General features: G+C 37.2%; 1 protein-coding gene across 1 annotated transcript in view; it reads right to left on the bottom strand.

Annotated features, from left to right (window-relative positions):
* HFM1 (helicase for meiosis 1) overlaps window positions 1–17,968 on the bottom strand; it is a 98,834-nt gene extending 80,866 nt beyond the window's left edge. Inside the window, exons 1-4 of the mRNA XM_041749784.1 lie at window positions 17,546–17,968; window positions 13,319–13,415; window positions 9,635–9,747; window positions 7,819–8,128 (exon numbers count right to left, since the gene is read on the bottom strand). Coding sequence (XP_041605718.1) covers window positions 7,819–8,128; window positions 9,635–9,747; window positions 13,319–13,389 — 494 coding nt within the window. The 5' untranslated portion in view covers window positions 13,390–13,415; window positions 17,546–17,968. The remainder of the gene's footprint in view (window positions 1–7,818; window positions 8,129–9,634; window positions 9,748–13,318; window positions 13,416–17,545) is intronic.
* Between the last annotated feature and the right edge of the window lie 2,135 nt (window positions 17,969–20,103).

Genomic DNA, 20,103 nt, shown 5'->3' with positions numbered 1-20,103 from the left:
TCTTTAAGATTGCAATTTATTATATTCAACTGATCAAAAGACAACCCATCAAACTTATTTATTCACCATAGCCCTAAGGAAGTGACCATTAAAGTTCCTAATACAGGGGTGCCTGGGTGGCCCAGTGGGTTAAGCATCCAACTCTTGATTTTAGCTCACGTCATGATCTGAGGCTTCTGGGATCAAGTCCCACATAGGGTATGGAACTTGGTTAAGAATGTCTCTCTCCGGGATCCCTGCGTGGCTCAGCGGTTTGGCACCTGCCTTCGGCCAAAGGCCTGATCCTGGAGTCCCGGGATTGAGTCCCACATCAGGCTCCCTGGATGGAGCCTGCTTCTCCCTCTGCCTGTGTCTCTGCCTTTATCTGTGTCTCTCATGAATAAATAAATAAAATCTTAAAAAAAAAAAGATTCTCTCTCCCTCTCTCTGCTCTTTCCCACCCCCTCTTGTGCACATATGGGCTTTCTCTCTATCTCAAAAAATAATTTTTTTTAAAAAGAGCTCCTAATACAATACTTGTTGTATTACAAAATATTACTTACAAAATAAGTAGGACATGACAGAAGATATTAATCTTACAGAATTCTATAAGAAATGACATCCAAACAAGTATTGTGCAAATACAAAAGACTTTCTGAATAATTTTTACTATCAATTTCAACATGTTTCCACATAAGAAAGAAGGAATCTTTAAAAACACTATAGAATGAGAAATACACTTCAGAACAAACTGTAGGGCTGCATCCTCCAATGCCAGCAGTTCTATCTTTGAAGATTGAAAAATCAAAAGCAGATGGTTAGTTTTGGATAATATAGTAGAATTTGATTACAAAATGGTATTGAGGAAAAAAATGGTATTGAGGACAAGAAAAACAACTTATGCCACAGGATGACTCCTTGTTATAAGCTGTCATGTCAGTTAAAAGCATGGATTTTGGAAACAGACAAAACTGGGTTTAAATCCAGAGCTCTTCTACTTTCTAGCTGTGTGACTTTAGGATTTGAAATAAGTTTTGTGACCTATAAAGACATCATCCATGTGCTAGTTACCTAAATTCTCTGGACCTCAGATTCTTCCTAGTTCCTCTGGAACTCCCACTCCAGTAACTCCCCTATGTCCTCGACTTCTTCACTGATTGTTACAGTTTCTTCCTGGTCTTAACAAAAATATTGCATCGCCCTAAAAATAACTCTTGCTTCTTAAAAAACTGAAGTAGAAACTGCTCATTTTTTCCATATCCAAGTGCACTTGAGGGATGAGACTCTGTGCCTTCTCCATCCCAAATCTACATCATTATTCTTCCATTCTCTTACAAAAGTATCTGTGCTAACTAGTTATAGCACCTTGTAACCCATGGCATATATCATATATCAACGTCTGGACACTCTACAATCTTTTCCTCTCACTTCCAAATTCTGTCACCATCTATGTTATTTCAATATTCACAGAGATGAAAAAAAAATTCACATAGATGAAACATTCAAAATCCTCTCCTCTCCATTTCTTAGGCACTCATCTCCAGTGGCTTTCTCCTTCAAACAATCTCATTCACCTGTTATTCTCTGATCTTAAATACTGTCATTATCCAGAACTGCTCCTCCTCTCAAATCAATCATTCTATCATTCTCTGACCACACCCTCTTATCTTTTTAGCTTGTTTGCACAAGGTATCAATGAGGTCAAAAAGCAAACTTATTGTAATGAACCTCTTTATTTTCTCCCAAACTATCTTCCCTTCTCTTTTCTCATCTACCTTTAATGGACTTAGATTCCATGGCCTATCTTTTTTACCACTCTTTTACTAATATTTTAAATTCCAATTCTCTTTTATCCTTTTAACATACTTATCTTGCAAAACCTCAAATCCTAGATGAATCTATCTACTTTTTAAAATAACTGCAGGGTGCCTGGGTGGCTGTCAGTTGAGCAGCTACCTTCTGCTCAGGTCATTATCCTGGTGTCCAGGTATCAAGCCCTGCATTGCATCAGGCTCCCTGCCGAGAGGCGGGGGTGGGGTGGGGGGGAGCCTGTTCCTCCCTCTCCCTCTACAGCTCCCCCTGCTTGTGCTCTCTCCCTCTCATAAAAAATAAATTTAAAAATCTTTAAAATAATTGCAGCCAGGCAGGGGAATATTACTGGAAAAAGCAGTTTGGTAGATGATTCAACACTCTGAACATTAAAATTGAGAGTCGGCAGCAGCAGCAAGACTGCAGATATAAAATCAATATACCAAAATCAATTATTGATGTTTATACACTTGCAATGTACAATCTGAAAAAAAAATTAAGTCCATTTATAAAAGCATCAAAAAGAATAAAGTATTTAGGAATAAACTTAACAAAATAAGTATGACTTGTCCACTGAAAATCTCACAACATTACTGAAAGAAATTAAAGAAAATTTAAACAAATGTAATGATATTACATGTTCACAAACCAGGAGACTTAATGTTATTAAGATGGTAAAGCTCAAGTTGATCTAGAGAATCAACATGTTCCCCATCAAAATCCCAGCTGGCTTCTTTGCAGAAATTGACCAGTTTATTGTAACATTCATATGAAAATGCAAATAACCCAGAAAAGCCAAGAAAATCTTGAAAAAAGGAACAAAATTGGAGGATTCACACATTCCAATTTGAAACTTCACAACAAAAGCTACAGCAGCAATCAAGACATTGTGGGATAGGTCCTTATGTAAAGCATAAGGAAAGACATATCAGTCAATGGAATAGAATTGAGAGTTCAGAAATAAACCTTTATTTAGTAGATAGTTTCCTCACTGGCATAATAGGAAACATACATTTGGTCTTGTTCTAGTTCCTGGCACGGAGTTCCTAAAACCCTTGGAATTTCATGTGATAGAAGTGATAAAAAGCATCTTTTGTTATTCATGACAAACTCCTTTCAACTATACCCGAGTTTATGCTAATGAAGTTACTCCTGTAGGACCCCTGCATAGCTTCAGGATGGGGGTTAATTGCCAGAAAAAAATAAACCCTAATTATAAAAGGTTAAACTTTCAGCCTCATCTGTGACATCCAAGGAAGAAAGAGGAATGGAGATTGGGTTCAATCACCCACCAATGGCCAATGATTTAATCAATCGTGCCTACCTAATGAAACTACTATAAAAGAAAAACCCCTAAATGACGGGAGGTTCAGAGAGCATCAAAGGTAGTAAACAGAGGCGCCTGGATGGCTCAGGCAGTAGAGCATCTAACTCTTGATTTCGACTCAGGTCATAATGTCAGGGTTGTGGGATCCAGCCCTAGTTGAGCTCCACGCTAAGTGCAGTCTGCTTGTCCCTCTTCCTCTGCTCCTTCCCCTGCTCCTGCTTTCTCTCTAAAATAAATACAAGCTTAAAAAAAATAAATGTAAGGACTAAAACTATAAAAATCTTAGAAGAAAACGTAGTAGTAAACCTTTATACAGCCTCACTCAGTGTGGAGTCTACTTCTCGCCCTCTAGCCCACATGTACACTCATGAGCTCTCTCCCTAAAATAAATAAATCTTTTTTTTTTAAAGGTTGTAAACACACTAAGGTGCTCATAAGGTGATATACTTGAAGAGGCATTGAAACTCTACACACCCTCCTTCTCCATAACTTGCTCTATGCATCTCTCCCATTTGGCTGTTCTTGGATTGTATCCTTTATAATGATTTGGTAAACATAAGTATAGTGTTTTCCTCAGTTATATAAGTCATTCTAGAAAATTATTAAACCTAATGTGGGGGTTATGGGAACCCCTAAATTTGTATTCTGCAAGGCAGAAATTTGGGTAGCCTGGAACCCTGTCTATGGATGACATCTGAAGTGGGGCAGTCTTATGGAATTGAGCCCTTAGCCTGTAAGATGTGATGCTAATTCCGGGAGGTAGTATGAATACAGAATTGAATTGTTGAACACCCATCAGTATAAGAGATGCAGAGAATTGATTGGGGTCAGAAAACCCTCCCCTAGACCCTATATTTGCAGTCAACTGATTTTTTTTTTTTTTTTTTTTATGATAGTCACAGAGAGAGAGAGAGAGAGAGGCAGAGACACAGGCAGAGGGAGAAGCAGGCTCCATGCACCGGGAGCCCGACGTGGGATTCGATCCCGGGTCTCCAGGATCGCGCCCTGGGCCAAAGGCAGGCGCCAAACCGCTGCGCCACCAAGGGATCCCAGTCAACTGATTTTCAGTTAAGGTGCTATGACATTCAATGGGGGAAGAATAGTTTTTTCAACAAATGGTGCCAGAACAACAGAATATCTACGTGCAAAAAATATGAAGCTGGATTTCTACCTTGTACCACATTGAAAATTAACTCAAAATAGACCTAGGGGCTCAGTAAGCTCTAAAATAGTCCTGAGTAGCTCAGTAAGTTGAGCATCTGACTTGATTTCAGCTCAAGTTATGATCTCATACTCCTGGGATCAAGCCCCATGTCAGGCTCTGTGTTCAGCACTGAGTCTGCTTATACCTCTCCCTCTGCTCCTCTCCCCTGCTCATGTTCTCTCTCTCCCTCTCTCTCTCTAAAATAAATCAATATAAAAAGTCTTTTTTAAAAATAGATTACATGGGGGATCCCTGGGTGGCTCAGTGGTTTGGTGCCTGCCTTTGGCCCAGGGCATGATCCTGGAGTCCTGGGATCAAGTCCCACATCAGGCTTCCTGCATGGAGCCTGCTTCTCCTCTGTCTGTGTCTCTGCCTCTCTCTCTCTCTCTCTGTCTCTCATGAAAAAATAAAATCTTAAAAATAAATAAATAAATAAATAAATAAATAAATAAATAAATAAATAAAAGATTACAGACCTAAATGTAAGAGCTAAAACTATAAAAATCTTAAAAGAAAATGTAGTAGTAAATCTTTATACAACCTTGGATTAAGCAATGGTTTCTTGGATATGACACCAAAAGCCCAAGGAACAAAAGAAAAATTAGATAAGTTGGACTCATCAAAATTTAAAACTTTTGGAGTGCTAAGGGCATTATCAAAAAAGTGAAAGAAAACCAACACAAAGAATAGGAAAAATATTACCAAATCATACAACTGATAAAAGAATTTTATCCAGAATATATAAAGAACTCTTACACCTCAACAATAAAAAGACGGAAACCCCAACTTAAAAAGCAGACAAAGAATCTGAATAGACATTACTACAAAGGTAATAATACACAAAGCCAATAATCACATGAAAAGATGCCCAATACCATAAGTCATTAGGGAAATGCTAATCAATGAGATGTCACTTCATACCCAGTGGAATGGCTACAATAAAAAAAAAAAAAAAAACCATAACAACTGCTGACAAGGATGTAGAGAAATTGAAACCCTTACATGTTGTTTGTAGGGTTGTGAATTGATGCAGTTACTTTGGAAAATAATTTAGCAGTTTCTCAAAAAAGCTAAGTATATAGTTACCATATGACCCAGCAATTTCAGTTCTAGGTATAAATCCAAAAGAATTAAAAAAATAAATTCATACAGAAACTTGTACATGAATGTTCAGAGCAACATTATTAGTAATAGCCAAAAAGTAAAAGCAATCCAGATCCCCAAGAATTGATAGATGGATAAACAAAATGTTGTATTGTCCACTCAATGGAATATTATTTGACCATAAAAAGAATGAAGTATTGATACATGACATAATATGGATAAACCTTGAAAACATGCTAAGTGAAAGAAGCCAGACACAAAAGGTCAGACATTGGATAATTCTACTTACATGAAAGTCTAGAATATGTAAATGCATAAAAACAGAAAGATTAGTGGTTGCCAGGGGCTGGGGAGGAGGAGGAGAATGAGGAGTTGGAAAGGGGAGTGATCAATAATGAATACAGTTTCTTTGAGGGGGATGAAAATGTTTTAAAATTAGATAGTAGTGATGATTACCCAACTCAGTGAATATTCTAAAAACCAATGAACTGTATACTTCAGAAGAGTGAATTTTCACGTGAGTTATATCTCTTTAAGATTTTATTTGTTTGAGAGAGTATGAGCAGGGGGAAGAACAGAGTGGGGAGGGAGAGGGAGAGAATCTCAAGCGGACTCCCTGCTGTGCAAGCAGCCCCATGCAGGGCTCTGTCTCACAACCCTGAGATCATGACCAGAGCCAAAACCAAGAGTTAGATGCTTAACTATCTGAGCCACCCACGTGCCCCAAGTTATATCTTAATAGAGATGTTACAAAAAAAAATTCATAGACATCAACAGCAACTGGGCTCTTTAGAGTGCCCAACAATCCTACCATTATTCAAACTGGATTGCTTTCCCATTTTCCATAATCTCCTCCACTCTTTTCATACGTGCTCAATACTCCCACTTTTTCCCTCCAACTCCACAAATGATCTCATTTCTTATGTCACAGAGAAAACAAAACCTATCAACTAGAGCTCTTCTGAATCTTTAAACCCATGCATCGAATTCTCTATTTGGACAATTTATAGATCCTCAAACTCAACATGTCCAAATCTGTACTCATCACCATCCCCAAAACCTGTTCTTCTTTAATAGTTTTCTATATTATGAAAGGGCACTACCATCCTTCACTGTTCTGGCTCAAGTCAGATAACTTGGAGTCAGGGGTCATATCTAATAATCATTTAGGTCCTATGGGATTCTATCTCCTAAATCACTCTGAACTCTCTCATCCTGCTACCACAGTCAACATCAGGCTCCCATTCTCTCTCACCTAGATTAATAATAAATAAATAAATAAATAAATAAATAAATAAATAAACCTTCTTAAAGTAACCTTTCACAACATATTCTAGCTCCCTTCTGATTCATCATACTAATGCCAAAGTGGACTTTAAATTAAAAAATAAAAACTAATTTTATTCTTCTGGTTAAAATGCAGGACCTTAAAACACTTGCTTTCAAACTTTAGTGTGCATAACAATCATGCAGAAAAACTGTTGACAATTCCTGGGTCCCTTCCCCACCTTCAGCTAGACTGTGATTCAACAGGCCTAAGGTAGGACCCAGGAATCCAAATTTCTAACAAGCACTCCAGGTGATTCTGATAGAGTGGGCCCACAGGCCACAGTTGAAGAAACAATGCCTTAAGAAAAAGCACAAAGTTTATCACAGGCTATGTGACTCTGAATGACTTGCTCCCTCTAAACCTTACCTCTCTGAATTCTGATTTTACCCAAAAGGAAATTTTCTAAGAATAGGTCAAGCTCTGTCCTACCTTATATCTTTTGCACATACTATTCCTTCTGCCTGGAATATTCTCTTTTATTTGCCCTTAGTTTAAACCTATTCTTCCTTAAGGCTAAGTTTAAATACTATTTCTTCAGGAAAGCCTTCCCTGATGCTTCAGAGCTGTAACAGCGATTCTCAAAGAATGGTTGAGACCCTTTCAAAGAGTTCATAGTATCAAAACAATTTTCTAATATTACTAAAGCATCATGTACTTTTAAAATTTTTTCAATTTTGATTTCTAATATAGTTAAATATTGATAGACATAACCACATACACAAAAACTGTTGAGAATCCTCAATAATTTTTAAGTGTAAAGGGTCCCAACAATAAAAAGTTTAAGAACCTTTGTTATAACCATATACCTCATCAAAATAATTATTGTAGTATTAAGTAATCAATTATTTTTCATTATTTACCGTCTTTCCCCCATTAAGTTGTAGCTCTCTAAAGGCAAGAACCTATGACTAGAATCCCAGGTTTAACAAAGCATCTGGTATATAGTAAACCCTATTTGTTGTTACTGTTTTTCTCATTTAGATTTTATTATACTTCATACATTTGGACATATCATAAATATCCACCTTTATTACTGAGTCTTCAGTGTTTCATTTAATTAATTACCTTTTTCGGAAGGCTGATGTGCTCTCTCCTTTATCTTCTGCAAAATTTACTAATTTTGTATTACCTGAAACATTTTTCTCAGGTGCTATCTCGGTGCCAATGTGATTTTTGTATTTCTGAGAACCATAGGTCAGCTTCCCAGGAACACGTGTTAAGTTATGGTTACCTGCTTCTGTTAAATTCAGATCACCTGTTTCACATTTATTTGAGGAAAAGGCAAATTGGAATTTTTGTGTTGGTGAAATATAATTTGTGTTTACATTAGTCATCTTTAAATTTGATGGTAACATTTTTGGCCTTTCTTCCTGACCTACAAAAATGGAATATATTAATTAATATATGTTCTCCACGAAAATAAACTTTCAAAATGACCATGAAAAAATTTAATAAAAATTTTCAAAACAATTGACGAGGTAAACATGAAAGTTATTCATACAATAACAAGAGAATCTGTAATATCACATATGGTTTTGAACTACAGATGATTGGTACTGCTACTGAACATATCACTGAAGGGCACTCAATCAAGGATTATTGAAATTTGAAATTTATATAAAACCTAATTTATAAAATAGATTTAATTTCTGACCCTCAGAAATAACCATAATTATACCTTTAAGTATTTTATCTACTAAAAATGACATATAATTATACAATTATGAGGATCTGAAAATTTTTTTTTTGAGGATCTGAAAATTTATATAGCCAATCTACACACAGAAATACAATGACCAAAAAAAAAAAAAAAAGAAAGAAATACAATGACCAATCATACAAAATGTTACTGAATTTAAGTATTAAAATACATGATACAATGCTTTTAATTTTGTAATACTGCTTCTAAAATCAAGATAAAGGTATGATTTCATCAGGGTGGCAAAATTTTTAAAGTTTCTTTACAGAGACTTTACAAGCATCTTTCAAAGGTTGGGAGGAATCTGGAGGCCTTATTAGGGCTTAAATTTGCTTTATCATCTATGTATATGGTATATATAGCTTGTGTAACCTATATATTATTTGGTACATATAGGAATATAAATAATGTATATTTTCATGTATATAATATATACAAATTACAAAGTTTAAGATATACATAAATGAACTACCACCAAATTTAAAAATCAAAATGTTGTCAATAATACCACATAATAAGGGCAGCCCGGGTGGCTCAGCGGTTTAGCACCGTCTTCAGCCCAGGGTGTGATCCTGGAGACCCAGGATCAAGTCCCACGTCAGGCTCCCTGCATGGAGCCTGCTTCTCCCTTTGCCTGTGTCTCTGCCTCTCTCTCTCTCTCTCTCTCTCTCTCTCTCTCTCTGTGTGTGTGTTTCTCATGAACAAATAAATAAAATATTTAAAAAATAATAATACCACATAAGATCACATATATTGTTTGAATGTGCTTGCTTGTCTTTAACTTTATAAAAATGGTACCAAACTATATATAATATTCCACATCTTGTTTTTTTCAGGAATGTGGTTTTCCTAAGCTAGAGAGGATCCTACCTTTAGTAAAAGGCAAGACAAAAACTAAATGGGACCAACAATTTTAATAAGAGGAAACAAATTCATACAATAGAACATGTGTGTGATAGTGTACTGTATACATTTAATATGCATATATATGTGTATATATGTATAGAAAGGAAAATGTTTTAGATTTTTAGATTCGGTGAGCACTATTTTGAACAAAATAAGTCTCTATCATTTTATTCCATTAAAATAAAGGAATTAATACTTTAATGTGTTACTAGATTTTTTACATTGACATAAGTTGCATGGGTTTAATAACTTCATAACAAATATGTGATGGCTTACCTAACAGTTTATGACTTTCTATTTCCTCCTCTAATACCTGAGTATCTGGAATTTCTGAAATCAATGGAACAGGTGGGAGAAACCAATCCAATGATTTTTCATTGTCTGGATAGCTATACAAAATATAAAGGTATGAAGATACGTTAATAAAGTTACATCAGAAATTATTAATTAAACATTACTCAATTACAGACTCCTAGATAAACATCCTATAAATTAATTTTCTATGGTGAATTTGATGTATCTCTATACACAGCAGTGTTCTCAATCTTTTCCCTTGTGTGTCATAGGATTAATAACACTGCTATGTGAGATATGCTATCTAAATATTGACTATAACTCCATCTCTTTTTCTCCAATTCAAACACTTGTGACAAGAATCTTAAATCTACTCCATATTAAAAAAAAAAAAGTAGTAAATCATTCTGAAACGTTAGTATCCTATCACAAGTAACAAGTTACTTATGACACACCTCACAACTAATCATGGGTCATCAGTGTATAAATGACACTACTACTGGTATTCTAGAGTATTCCTAAAACATTACAAATTACTGTGCTAACCCAAAAAGTCTTGATCCAGAACCACCTATAAACCACAGAAAATCCAAGAAACCAGTTGAAACTGACAATCACTTTGTAAACCTATAGTTGTTGAGATTTTTGGCACCTTGTTGGCATTGTGAACTACTACCTCTCCTTATCCTTCAGCTGTGATCCTATTAACATATAATGTTTTAATGTTTCCTTTTCAAAAAACATTGATTTGCCCTTCATTAGAACAAAAAGATAAATATTAAGTGACAGGAAATATATTTGAGAAGAGCACCACATACACTGTTTATGCCACGCAGCAAGGATTTTATGATTTGTTTTTTACTCTCTTCATTTAGGATTTTAAGCTCTTAAAAGTGAGAGCCAGTCTTTTACTTTACTGCCTTTCATAGCAAATAATGCATAGCTACTTTAGCTATGTTTTCCAAATAAAAAATCTACAATACGTTATCTAACAATGTCCTGACAGACTGATAATGGGCCAAAGCATTTGAAATTTAGGACTGTCAGAGAGGCCCCAAGATTACCCCAGAGCCAATGATTCCCCGAACTAATTCAAAGGACTCAACATATCATGCTACTCATGATTATGAGGCAAAGTTCAGGGGAAACCAAGAACAAGCTTCCAAAGGCCCTCTCCCAGTACAGTAACACAGGACATCTTTAATTCCCTCAGGAAAAAGCTGTAACAACATGTATGAAGTGTTGCCAATGAGGGGGCTCATTAGATACTCAGGGCCCAGGGTTTTTATTGCAGACCAATCACTGGGCATCCCGTGTCTGGTATATACCTAAATTCTAGAAAATCTAAGAAAGGTATTAACAATATACAAAAAGCACACATCTAATTCTACTATCCAGCCTCCCCATAAAATCAAATCTGCCTTATAATTTTCCTATTTTCTAGAGGTGTCATCATTCCCTTACCCATCCAGAATCCAAATTATAGCATAATCTTTTACCTACTATATCCAGACATATGCCAGGTCTTACTGCATCTTCTTTATGCTTCTTGAATTTGTTATTTCCTTGTACTTCCACTGTCACTATTCCAATCAAAGCTCTAATCAATTTATGTATGGTTAAGAACAAGTGTCCTAACTGGCTTCATTGCCTCCAGATTTCACTAATATATTTTACACACTCCTATCACATTAATTTAGAATTGTTTTCATTATAATTAGATTCCATTCAAAATACTTCAGTGGTTTCCAAAGAATGCCAAACGTCCAAATGGCCTTAGGCTACCTTACAATTTTAACTCTCCTACACTAGGGAACTTACAGTCCAGGCCAAAGTGAACTACTTGTATACCAAATAGATAATGCATTCTATCCCTCATCTTTGTTCAAAAATATTTCCTTTACTCTGCTTGTCACTGGACATGACCCTATCCCATATCTATCTATAGAAGTTCAACTCTTTCATTCTTTCATTAATCTATTCAATAGCTATTTACTGAGTACTAAGTTCCAGCCACTGTTCAAGGCCCTAGAGCTTACATTCATTCAAAATCAAGCTTAAATACTTCCGTCATCTTAAGTACTATTTGAACCTATAATATTTATCACAGTTCTCTTATATTATGTGTATCTGTATGTAGGTCTAATATAGATATATAGGCATATAGAAAGATTAATGATAGATCAGTCTGATACCACTCCTAGATCATAAACACTTAAGGGTTTATTTCTAGTTCCATTCACATCTATAATACTTAGCAAGTATTTACATAATTAGGCATATTAGTCAATAAATGTTTATTGATTTAGTTCCATGGCTTTTAGCACATACAAAGTCATGTCCAAGATCCTTATTCTGGCCCTTAACATCCACCACAACCTATCCTCAGTTTATTTTTCTAACTTTATGTCTAATTGTTTCTCCTTTATGAACCTTCTATTCCAGAAAACTTCTCTATACACTCTCTCCTAAAGGTATTGCAAATTGTCCCACCTCCATTCTTCTTTCTTGCTGTTAAATTCTGCCTTCAAGTGGCCTCCTCTTCTCTGCTATTTTAGAATTACAAAATCCTTCAAGGTCTTGCAAAGTCTCTCCCCATTACCATAGAGCCTAACCCAATCAGTCTGTACTCCCTCCAAATCTGAAATTTCATTGTGTGAATATAGGCTAATATTTCCTTCGCACCTTTTTTGACTCTGTGTTGTTAGAAAGACCAATATATTTTGCATTTTGCCCAGGCCAGGCCTGATTAACACCTGTTGTGCAAATTGGATGCACTCTTTCAGTCTCAAAGCATCCAAATCTGAATGAATTATAGTCATGTTATTTATTGATGACATATCCATATGTATGCTTAATCTCCTCAAATAGATTTTAAGTTCTTTTGAAGTACAAGTCTGTCTCATCCTTCTTATATCCCTTTCAGCATTCAATCAATATTTGAGTTAATATTTGAATAAATGAAAAAAATTAATGAAGCAATAAATACTCAATGCTTCCTTATTTAAAACAAAAAAAGATAACACAGGGTTGCATGGCTGGCTCAGTCAGTGAAACATGCAACTCTTAATCCTGTGAGTTCTAGCCCCACACTGGTATAGAGATTACTCAAAAATAAAATCTTAAAAAAAAAAAAAGATAATACAATAGAATACATAGAAAACTTAGAAGTGAGAACAATTTACATGTGAAAATCCATAAAAACCTGTATTTTACAGACTATTCTCTGTTCTTATTTCCTTCGGCACCACACCTTTATTTCCACCCCTATTTCCTGCCTACAATGAATTTGCCCATCATATTTGGCTTTTGGCACACTACCCATTCTGTTTTCAAAAGTTGCCATCACTATTTGTCCAGGGCTACTGTTTGACCATTACTTCAAGTCTTTACCTTTGCCAAAAATAATTGGAACAAATCAGAAATGCAAACAAATGAAAGCAAAATAGACAAGAATCTACTCTATTTCTTAAGTTACAATATTTAAGATGTTAAACTTCAGTTACTCCCTTATATCTGAATTCCACGTTTACCAAAAATATACCTGAAATATCATTCTATTGATCCCTCATTTATTTGTATATTTCCAGAAAGAAAATTAAAACTCCTCAAAAATCAAGTAGCTCTAAAACAATATACTATGTTATCCTTTAAAGGCAGACTTACTTTTTAGCTTCATCTGGTTTTTCAAAAAACAAAGTATCCAAAGAAAACAAGGAGTCATTTGATTTCAGCATTGTTAAAACTGGACTGTGTCACAAATCTACCAAAATATAGAAAAAGTAGTTTATATTTTTGTTATTAATATTAATATTTAGTTTATATCTTAGTTATTTAGAACTTAGTTTTACAGATCTGTTCTTAGTTTTACAGATCTGTACAAAAATATTTCTGAATACATGAACTATAATTATTAATTTCCCAGGATAACCACAGACTATCTTTCCAGCTGTATCTTCTGCAGCTTCCTCCGAAGTGCCTCAATATTCAAATACATTATTTTCTGTTCTCCACTCATTCATGCATATTCACATTTGCACCCTTCTCTTCATACTGCACCAATGCTTAGAATGTGTTTTCTTCCATTTCCTTACTTCCAGATCCTTACTCATCCTTCATGTATTGGTCAAACGACATTTCTTTTTCAAAGGCTTCTCTGAGTTTGTCTTGTTCTCCAAGACAGAATTAATCACTCCTTTTGGGCTCTTAATACTTTGTTCACACCATTATTATTGATTTAGGATAATACATTTTATCACGAATGTGTCTCTAACAATATGCCAAATACATATGTAGAGGTTTGCTTCAAAATAAATGGGGAGAGATAAAGGGGTATTGATGAAAGAATATTGGTAATGAGTTGATAACTGCTACCACTAAATAATAGGTACATGGAGTTCAGTATAATGTTCTGTCAATTTTGTATATGTTTGAACTTTTCCAAAATAAAAAAATGTGCAAGTTTAATGTATATATATCTGTTTACATTCACATTACGTAAGGTATATATAGAAATGTTTACATTCCTTTCTAAAAAGACAATTTTTACCTTAATAGATAGTATCTAAATATAAAGGATAAAAACATTCAGTACTGGCCACCTGAGGATATAATAAAATTCTAGGGCTGTACAAAGTCTCAAACTTAACAGGAAACTGAAGAACCATTTCTACAGACACAGACATTGTTCCATTCACTTTGCCATTCTTTTCCCCTGCACATCAACACTACACCTCAATTTTTTTCTAAATTCTGAAACATGATAGAAAATTCTATATGACAAAACATGAAATAGATGCACAAACCATAAAACATAAATCATATTTCTATTTACTATGATAGTTAATATATTGCAATTCTTTTCTTAGGATAGAAGCTAAAATCAAAGGAACTATATGAGTGCCATCTTGTGGAGAAATCCATACTACCAAGTGAGATCATATTCCTTCAGTTTTGGGTCCTCCCTGATGTAGGGAGTATGTAGAGGCGACAGGAATGTTTCCACATGCACCCTTAACAAAATACTACTGATAAGAGGCTAAATCTATGTGTATGTTAGGACTGTTCTTATTCAGAATGTTGTAGGATTTTTCATGTTTTAGTTACTGAGTTTTTTCTCCCTTCCCAGTTGTTTAATTGCCCTCTTCATTTTTTTTTAATTTATTAATCAGTCACCAACAAAAAGAAACAGTTAAATTGAAACAAATTAGCATGGTTCTACAAATGTCTAAAACGATGTATTAACAATAAAAACCTAAGATAACAGGGAGAAGAGACAGAAGGGAGTCATTCCAAAATCTGCTAACGGAGTCTTTAACATCTTTATCTAAGTAAACGATTTCAGAACTTGAAAATAATACCTGATAAAGTATGAATGAAAATGCTAATCATGTTGTTATAGTATCCAAAAAGTAACAAATAGGGGAACCTGGGTGGCTCAGTGGGTTAAACCTCCAATTCCGGATTTCAACTCATGATCTCAGGGTCCTGACTGCTCCATACTCAGGAAGGAGTCAGCTTGAGATTCTCTCTCCCTCTTGTCCCACCCCTCACCTCTCTCTCTCTCTCTCTCTCTCTCTCTCAAAATAAATAAATAAATCTTTTTTAAAAAAGAGTAACAAAATATCCCCTTTCTCATTTTAGGAAAACTATAATTTTAAGTAACAAAAAAAGTTTTCAATATTGAAAGTCACTGGACCACTTTTATATGGCTTCAATACCTCAAAATTTAAGTAGGAAATCCTAAGGCTTACATGTATGTGTTTCAATCCTTTATTCTAAAGGAAACTCCAAACAAAATGAACCTATAAATTAAAAATACTTGTTTGGGGAAAAAAATTATTTCATAAACTAATTCAAAAACCTCCCAAATAAATAACAAATATATTCAAAAGAATTTCTGATTCAATTTCTAGTTCTGGCAAAAAAAAAAAGAAAATATAACTTTCTTCAGTTCAGAATAAAAACATCTATATATTTTTCGTTCTGATGAGCCTCTATGAAATAAAACAACTTTTATCTAAAAGTCTTCTTTGGGGGCAGCCCGGGTGGCTCAGCGGTTTAGCACTGCCTTCAGCCCCGGGTGTGATCCTGGAGACCGGAGATAAAGTCCCACGTGGGGCTCCCTGCATGGAGCCTGCTTCTTCCTCTGCCTGTGTCTCTGCCCCTCTCTCTCTCCCTGTGTATTTCATGAATAATAATTTTTTTAAAATCTTAAAAAATAATAATAAAAGTCTCCGTTGGGATCCCTGGGTGGCTCAGCAGTTAAGCGCCTGCCTTTAGCCCAGGGCGTGATCCTGGAGACTCGCGATGGAGTCTGAGTCCCGCATCCAGCTTCCTGCCTGGAGCCTGCTTCTCTCTCGGCCTCTGTCTGTGTCTCTCATTAATAAATAAATTCTTTAAGAAAATAAATAAATGTTTGTGTATGGTACATTATTTTTCTTCATAGCACGAAGAGCTAACTGGCATACGATATGTTTAGGTTCTTTATCTTCCTCTAGAGTGAGCAACTTTTTGCTCACTAATGTATTCTAATAACCCAGACAGCGCCTGGTAAATGAGCCGTAAGAATTCATTGTGGAATAAACACATTAGCAATTTATAAAAGTAATTTTAAATAAAATTTTTATTTAAAATTATCTTCCATCAACCCTGAAACCTAGAATTTTATGCCAAAATTTATTCATCAGAGACACACAGAGAAAGGCAGAGACACAGGCAGAGGGAGAAGCAGGCTCCCAATGTGGGGCTCAATTCCAGGATCCCGGGATCACGCCCTGAGCCAAAGGCAGGCGCTCACCCGCTGAGCCACCCAGGCGTCCCTTATGCCAAATTTTTAATGTTCAATTTAAAAATGTGGAATATTTTCTAGTTCAGATTCTTTCAATAAATTCTTCAAAGTACTAAAAGATCATTAATTTGGCACTTTCATTACATAAATAAATATTCTCTAAAACACAGGACCTAGGACGTACTTTGCTATGTTTTAATATGAATTTATAATCGTAAAGATGCTAGATTTTTAAACTAATTTAAGTTGGAGGTCTAGAGTCAGATTTTCTAAGTATGCATGTTTGATCATTCTCCACAAAGTTTTAGTTTCAGCATGTGATATAAAATCCTATTATTTTTTAGGTGTTTGCTTCTGCTCCAATCACTCTTAAAATATTTCAACTCTATGGCTACATAATCGGTTGTCTGTTGAGGTGACCTGCCCTTTACCTAATTACCTCAGTGACAATTCAGCATTTTCTTATCTTCTATAATGCCTCTTATACGAATTCCTGTCATCTCTTAGTCGTTCCTCAGGATTTGTACTCTCAGAAATAAATAAAACCCATTTCAAAAGCGCAGAAGCTCGGAACAGACTGGCCAGAAATCGGCAGTCAGCGAGGCCGAGCCCGACACTCCCTCGAACGAGCGGCCGTCACGGGGAGGAAACAGAAGACCCGCGGTCTCCGCGTCCCCGCCGGGGACGGGTCCCCAGAGGACAAGCCGGGAGCCCGGTCCGGGCCTGAGGCAGAAACCCCCTCGGGACTGCCGGGGCCCGCCCCGACTCCACGCCCACCCTCCCGGGCGCCACGAGGAAGCCTTCAGGGCCGCGCGTGTGGGCCGCGCCGCGAGCGCGCCCCGGCTCCCACCGCGGGAGAGCCCGGCGGCTACAGCGCCCCCGCAGGCCGCACCTCCAGCCGCTGAGGGGGCCGCGTCCGCCCTCACGTAACCCCAGGGGCCCGGAGCGGCGGCTCCGTCACCCCGCGGGAGGGCCGTCCTCCCGCCAGCCCCGCCCACGCGAGCGGCCGCCCCGCCCCGAGCGCCTCGGGCCTCGCCCGGCTCCCGGCCGGACCTCCGGGAGGCCCCGCGCGGCGCGGGCCGGGGCGGGCTCTGCTCCCTCACCGCAGCTCGACGCCGAAGGTGGGCCACCGCCGGCACGCACGGACGGACTGGGCCCCCCGGCTCCGTGGGATCCCGTTCTCGCGGGCCAGCGTCCCCCCGCGAGACCTCGGGGCTCCTAGCTCGCGGAGAGGAGGCCTATCCAGCGGCCCCGCGAGGCCCCCCAGCCTGGCGAGGCGAGCTCCCAGCCATGGGTCGGCGGGGCCTGGGGGCTCTCCCTTCCCGCGTCCCCTTTTCTTCCAACAAAAGTTGCTAATTAGCTTTGAGAATATTGCTCTGTCGATAAGCTGTGGCCTGTCCTCGTTAAATAGAGATCCGGGGATCCCCGGGTGGCTCAGCGGTTGAGCGCCGCCTTTGGCTCAGGGCGGGATCCTGGGGTCCCGGGATCAAGTCCCGCGTCGGGCTCCCTGCATGGAGCCTGCTTCTCCCTCTGCCTGTGTCTCTGCCTCTCTCTGTCTCTCACGGATGAATAAATAAAATCTTAAATTAAAAAAAAAAATCCTAGTCCTTCCCCCAGTACCCGGTAACCTTTACCCCTCTAGGAATTTGCCTATTCCAGGTACCTCATGGGAGCGGAATCCAACGTGTGTCCTGTATCTGGCTTATTTCATTCCGCGCGTCTTTAAGTTCATCATTTGTAGCACAGATCTGAACGTCATTCTTTTTTCTTATTTTTTTTTAAAGATCTTATTTATTTATTCATGAGAGACACACACAGAAAGAGATAGAGAGAGGCAGAGACATTCTTTTGCCTGTCATTCTTTTTTATTTTTATTGTTTTTCTTTTTCTTTTTTTTTTTAATTGGAGTTCAATTTGCCAAGATACAGCAAAACGCCCAGTGCTCATCCCACCAAGTGCCCCCCTCAGTGCCTGTCACCCAGTCACCCCCACCCCCGCCCACCTCCCACCTCCCTTTCCACCACCCCCTCTTCGTTTCCCAGACTTAGGAGTCTCTCATGTCGTCTCTGTCATTCTTCTTTAAAGTCGAATATCCCACTGTGTGTGCGTGTGTGTGTGTGCGTGTGTGTGTGCGCCACATTTTGTTTATCCCTTCATCTGTGGGTAGACATTTGCTTAGTTTCCACCTTTGGGCTATGGTGTTATAAACATTAGGGTAGGGATACCTGATTGGGTCCCTGCTTTCAGTTGTTTAGCTATACATCTAGGAGTGCCATTGCTGAGTCATATGGTAATTCTAAATTAAACCTTTTGAAAAAACCACCAGTTTTTCACAGCTGCTGTTATCACTTTGCACTTCCACCAATAATGCAAGAGGGCCCAAATTTCTCTACATCCTTGTCAGCACATTATTGTCCATTTTTTTAAAAAAATATAGTCATCCTATTAGATGTGAAGTAATATCTAATTGTGGTTTGGGTTTTCATTTCCCTAAAGACTAATGATACTGAGCATCTTTTAATATGCTTAATGGACATTTCGAATATCTTCTTGGAGAAATATCTATTCAAGTCCTGTGCCAATTTTTGTGATGTATCTTTTTATTATTGAATTGTAGGAGTTTTAAAAATATATTATGGATATTTATCCCTTATCAGAGATAAGATTTGCAAATATTTTCTCCCATATAGTAGGTTGGTTTTTTTTGTTTTGTTTTCTTGATAGTATCCTTTGATGCACAAAAATTCTTACCCTTTTTTTTTTTTTTTTGTCTTTTGCTGCCTGGGCTTTTGGTGTTATATCCATGAAGTCATTGCCAAATCCAATACCATAAAGATTTTCTGCAACGTTTTCTTCTAAGAGTTTTATAGGTTTAGCTCTTAAGTTTAGCTCTTTGATCCATTTTGGTCTGATGGACCAATAAGTCTTATTTATGTGGATTAGAGTAAATAAAGGGACCCATTTCAAATAAAAGAGTTTAGGGGAACATAGTTTTCAAAAAGACTAGAAGAGCTTGATAGACAAATAATAGGTGCTCATGACACAAGAACAACATATATTTTTCCTAACACAATTGATGCCATGGGTTCAGGTTCAAAAAATCTACATAACCAAGATTTTCCCTACTTTGTAACCTCCACTCTATTTAAACTCTGATTACCTGTGTCTCTACCTCTCTGTCTCTCTGTTTCTTATGAATAAATAAAATATTTTTAAAAGATTTTTTAAAAAGGAGTTGATTTTGAAAGGTTAGTGCTGATGGCTCTAGAGCAGGCGGAACCAAGAAATGCCCAGGACTGTTTTTCTCTGGGTAACTGCCAGAAATGTGCAAATACTATTTTCATACTTGGAAAAGAAAAGGTAAAGAGATCATTTGGAAGAATCTGAAAATTGTAGAATTAATGCCTGAGCAAAAAAGAAGGAAAAGAAAAGAAAAAGGAAGGGAAGGTAGGGAAGGGACAGGAAAGAAAGGAAACAAATGTAGTCTGGTAGGATGGGACCCTGGAAGGAAAGAAAACTTTAGACAGTCATGCACAATTCTGTGTAGGAGAGTCCAATACTATCTATGCATTTTAGTAGGTACATAACTAACAAAAGGATAAATGAATGAAGACCAAATCAATGGATAATTGTTCTTTAGGTAAAGATTTATTAAGTCCCA

This window comes from Vulpes lagopus, chromosome 3 (assembly GCF_018345385.1).
Source record: "Vulpes lagopus strain Blue_001 chromosome 3, ASM1834538v1, whole genome shotgun sequence".
Taxonomy (NCBI): Eukaryota; Metazoa; Chordata; class Mammalia; order Carnivora; family Canidae; genus Vulpes; species Vulpes lagopus.
Note: the sequence above shows the minus strand (reverse complement) of the source record. Positions and strands in the feature narration are given on the sequence as shown.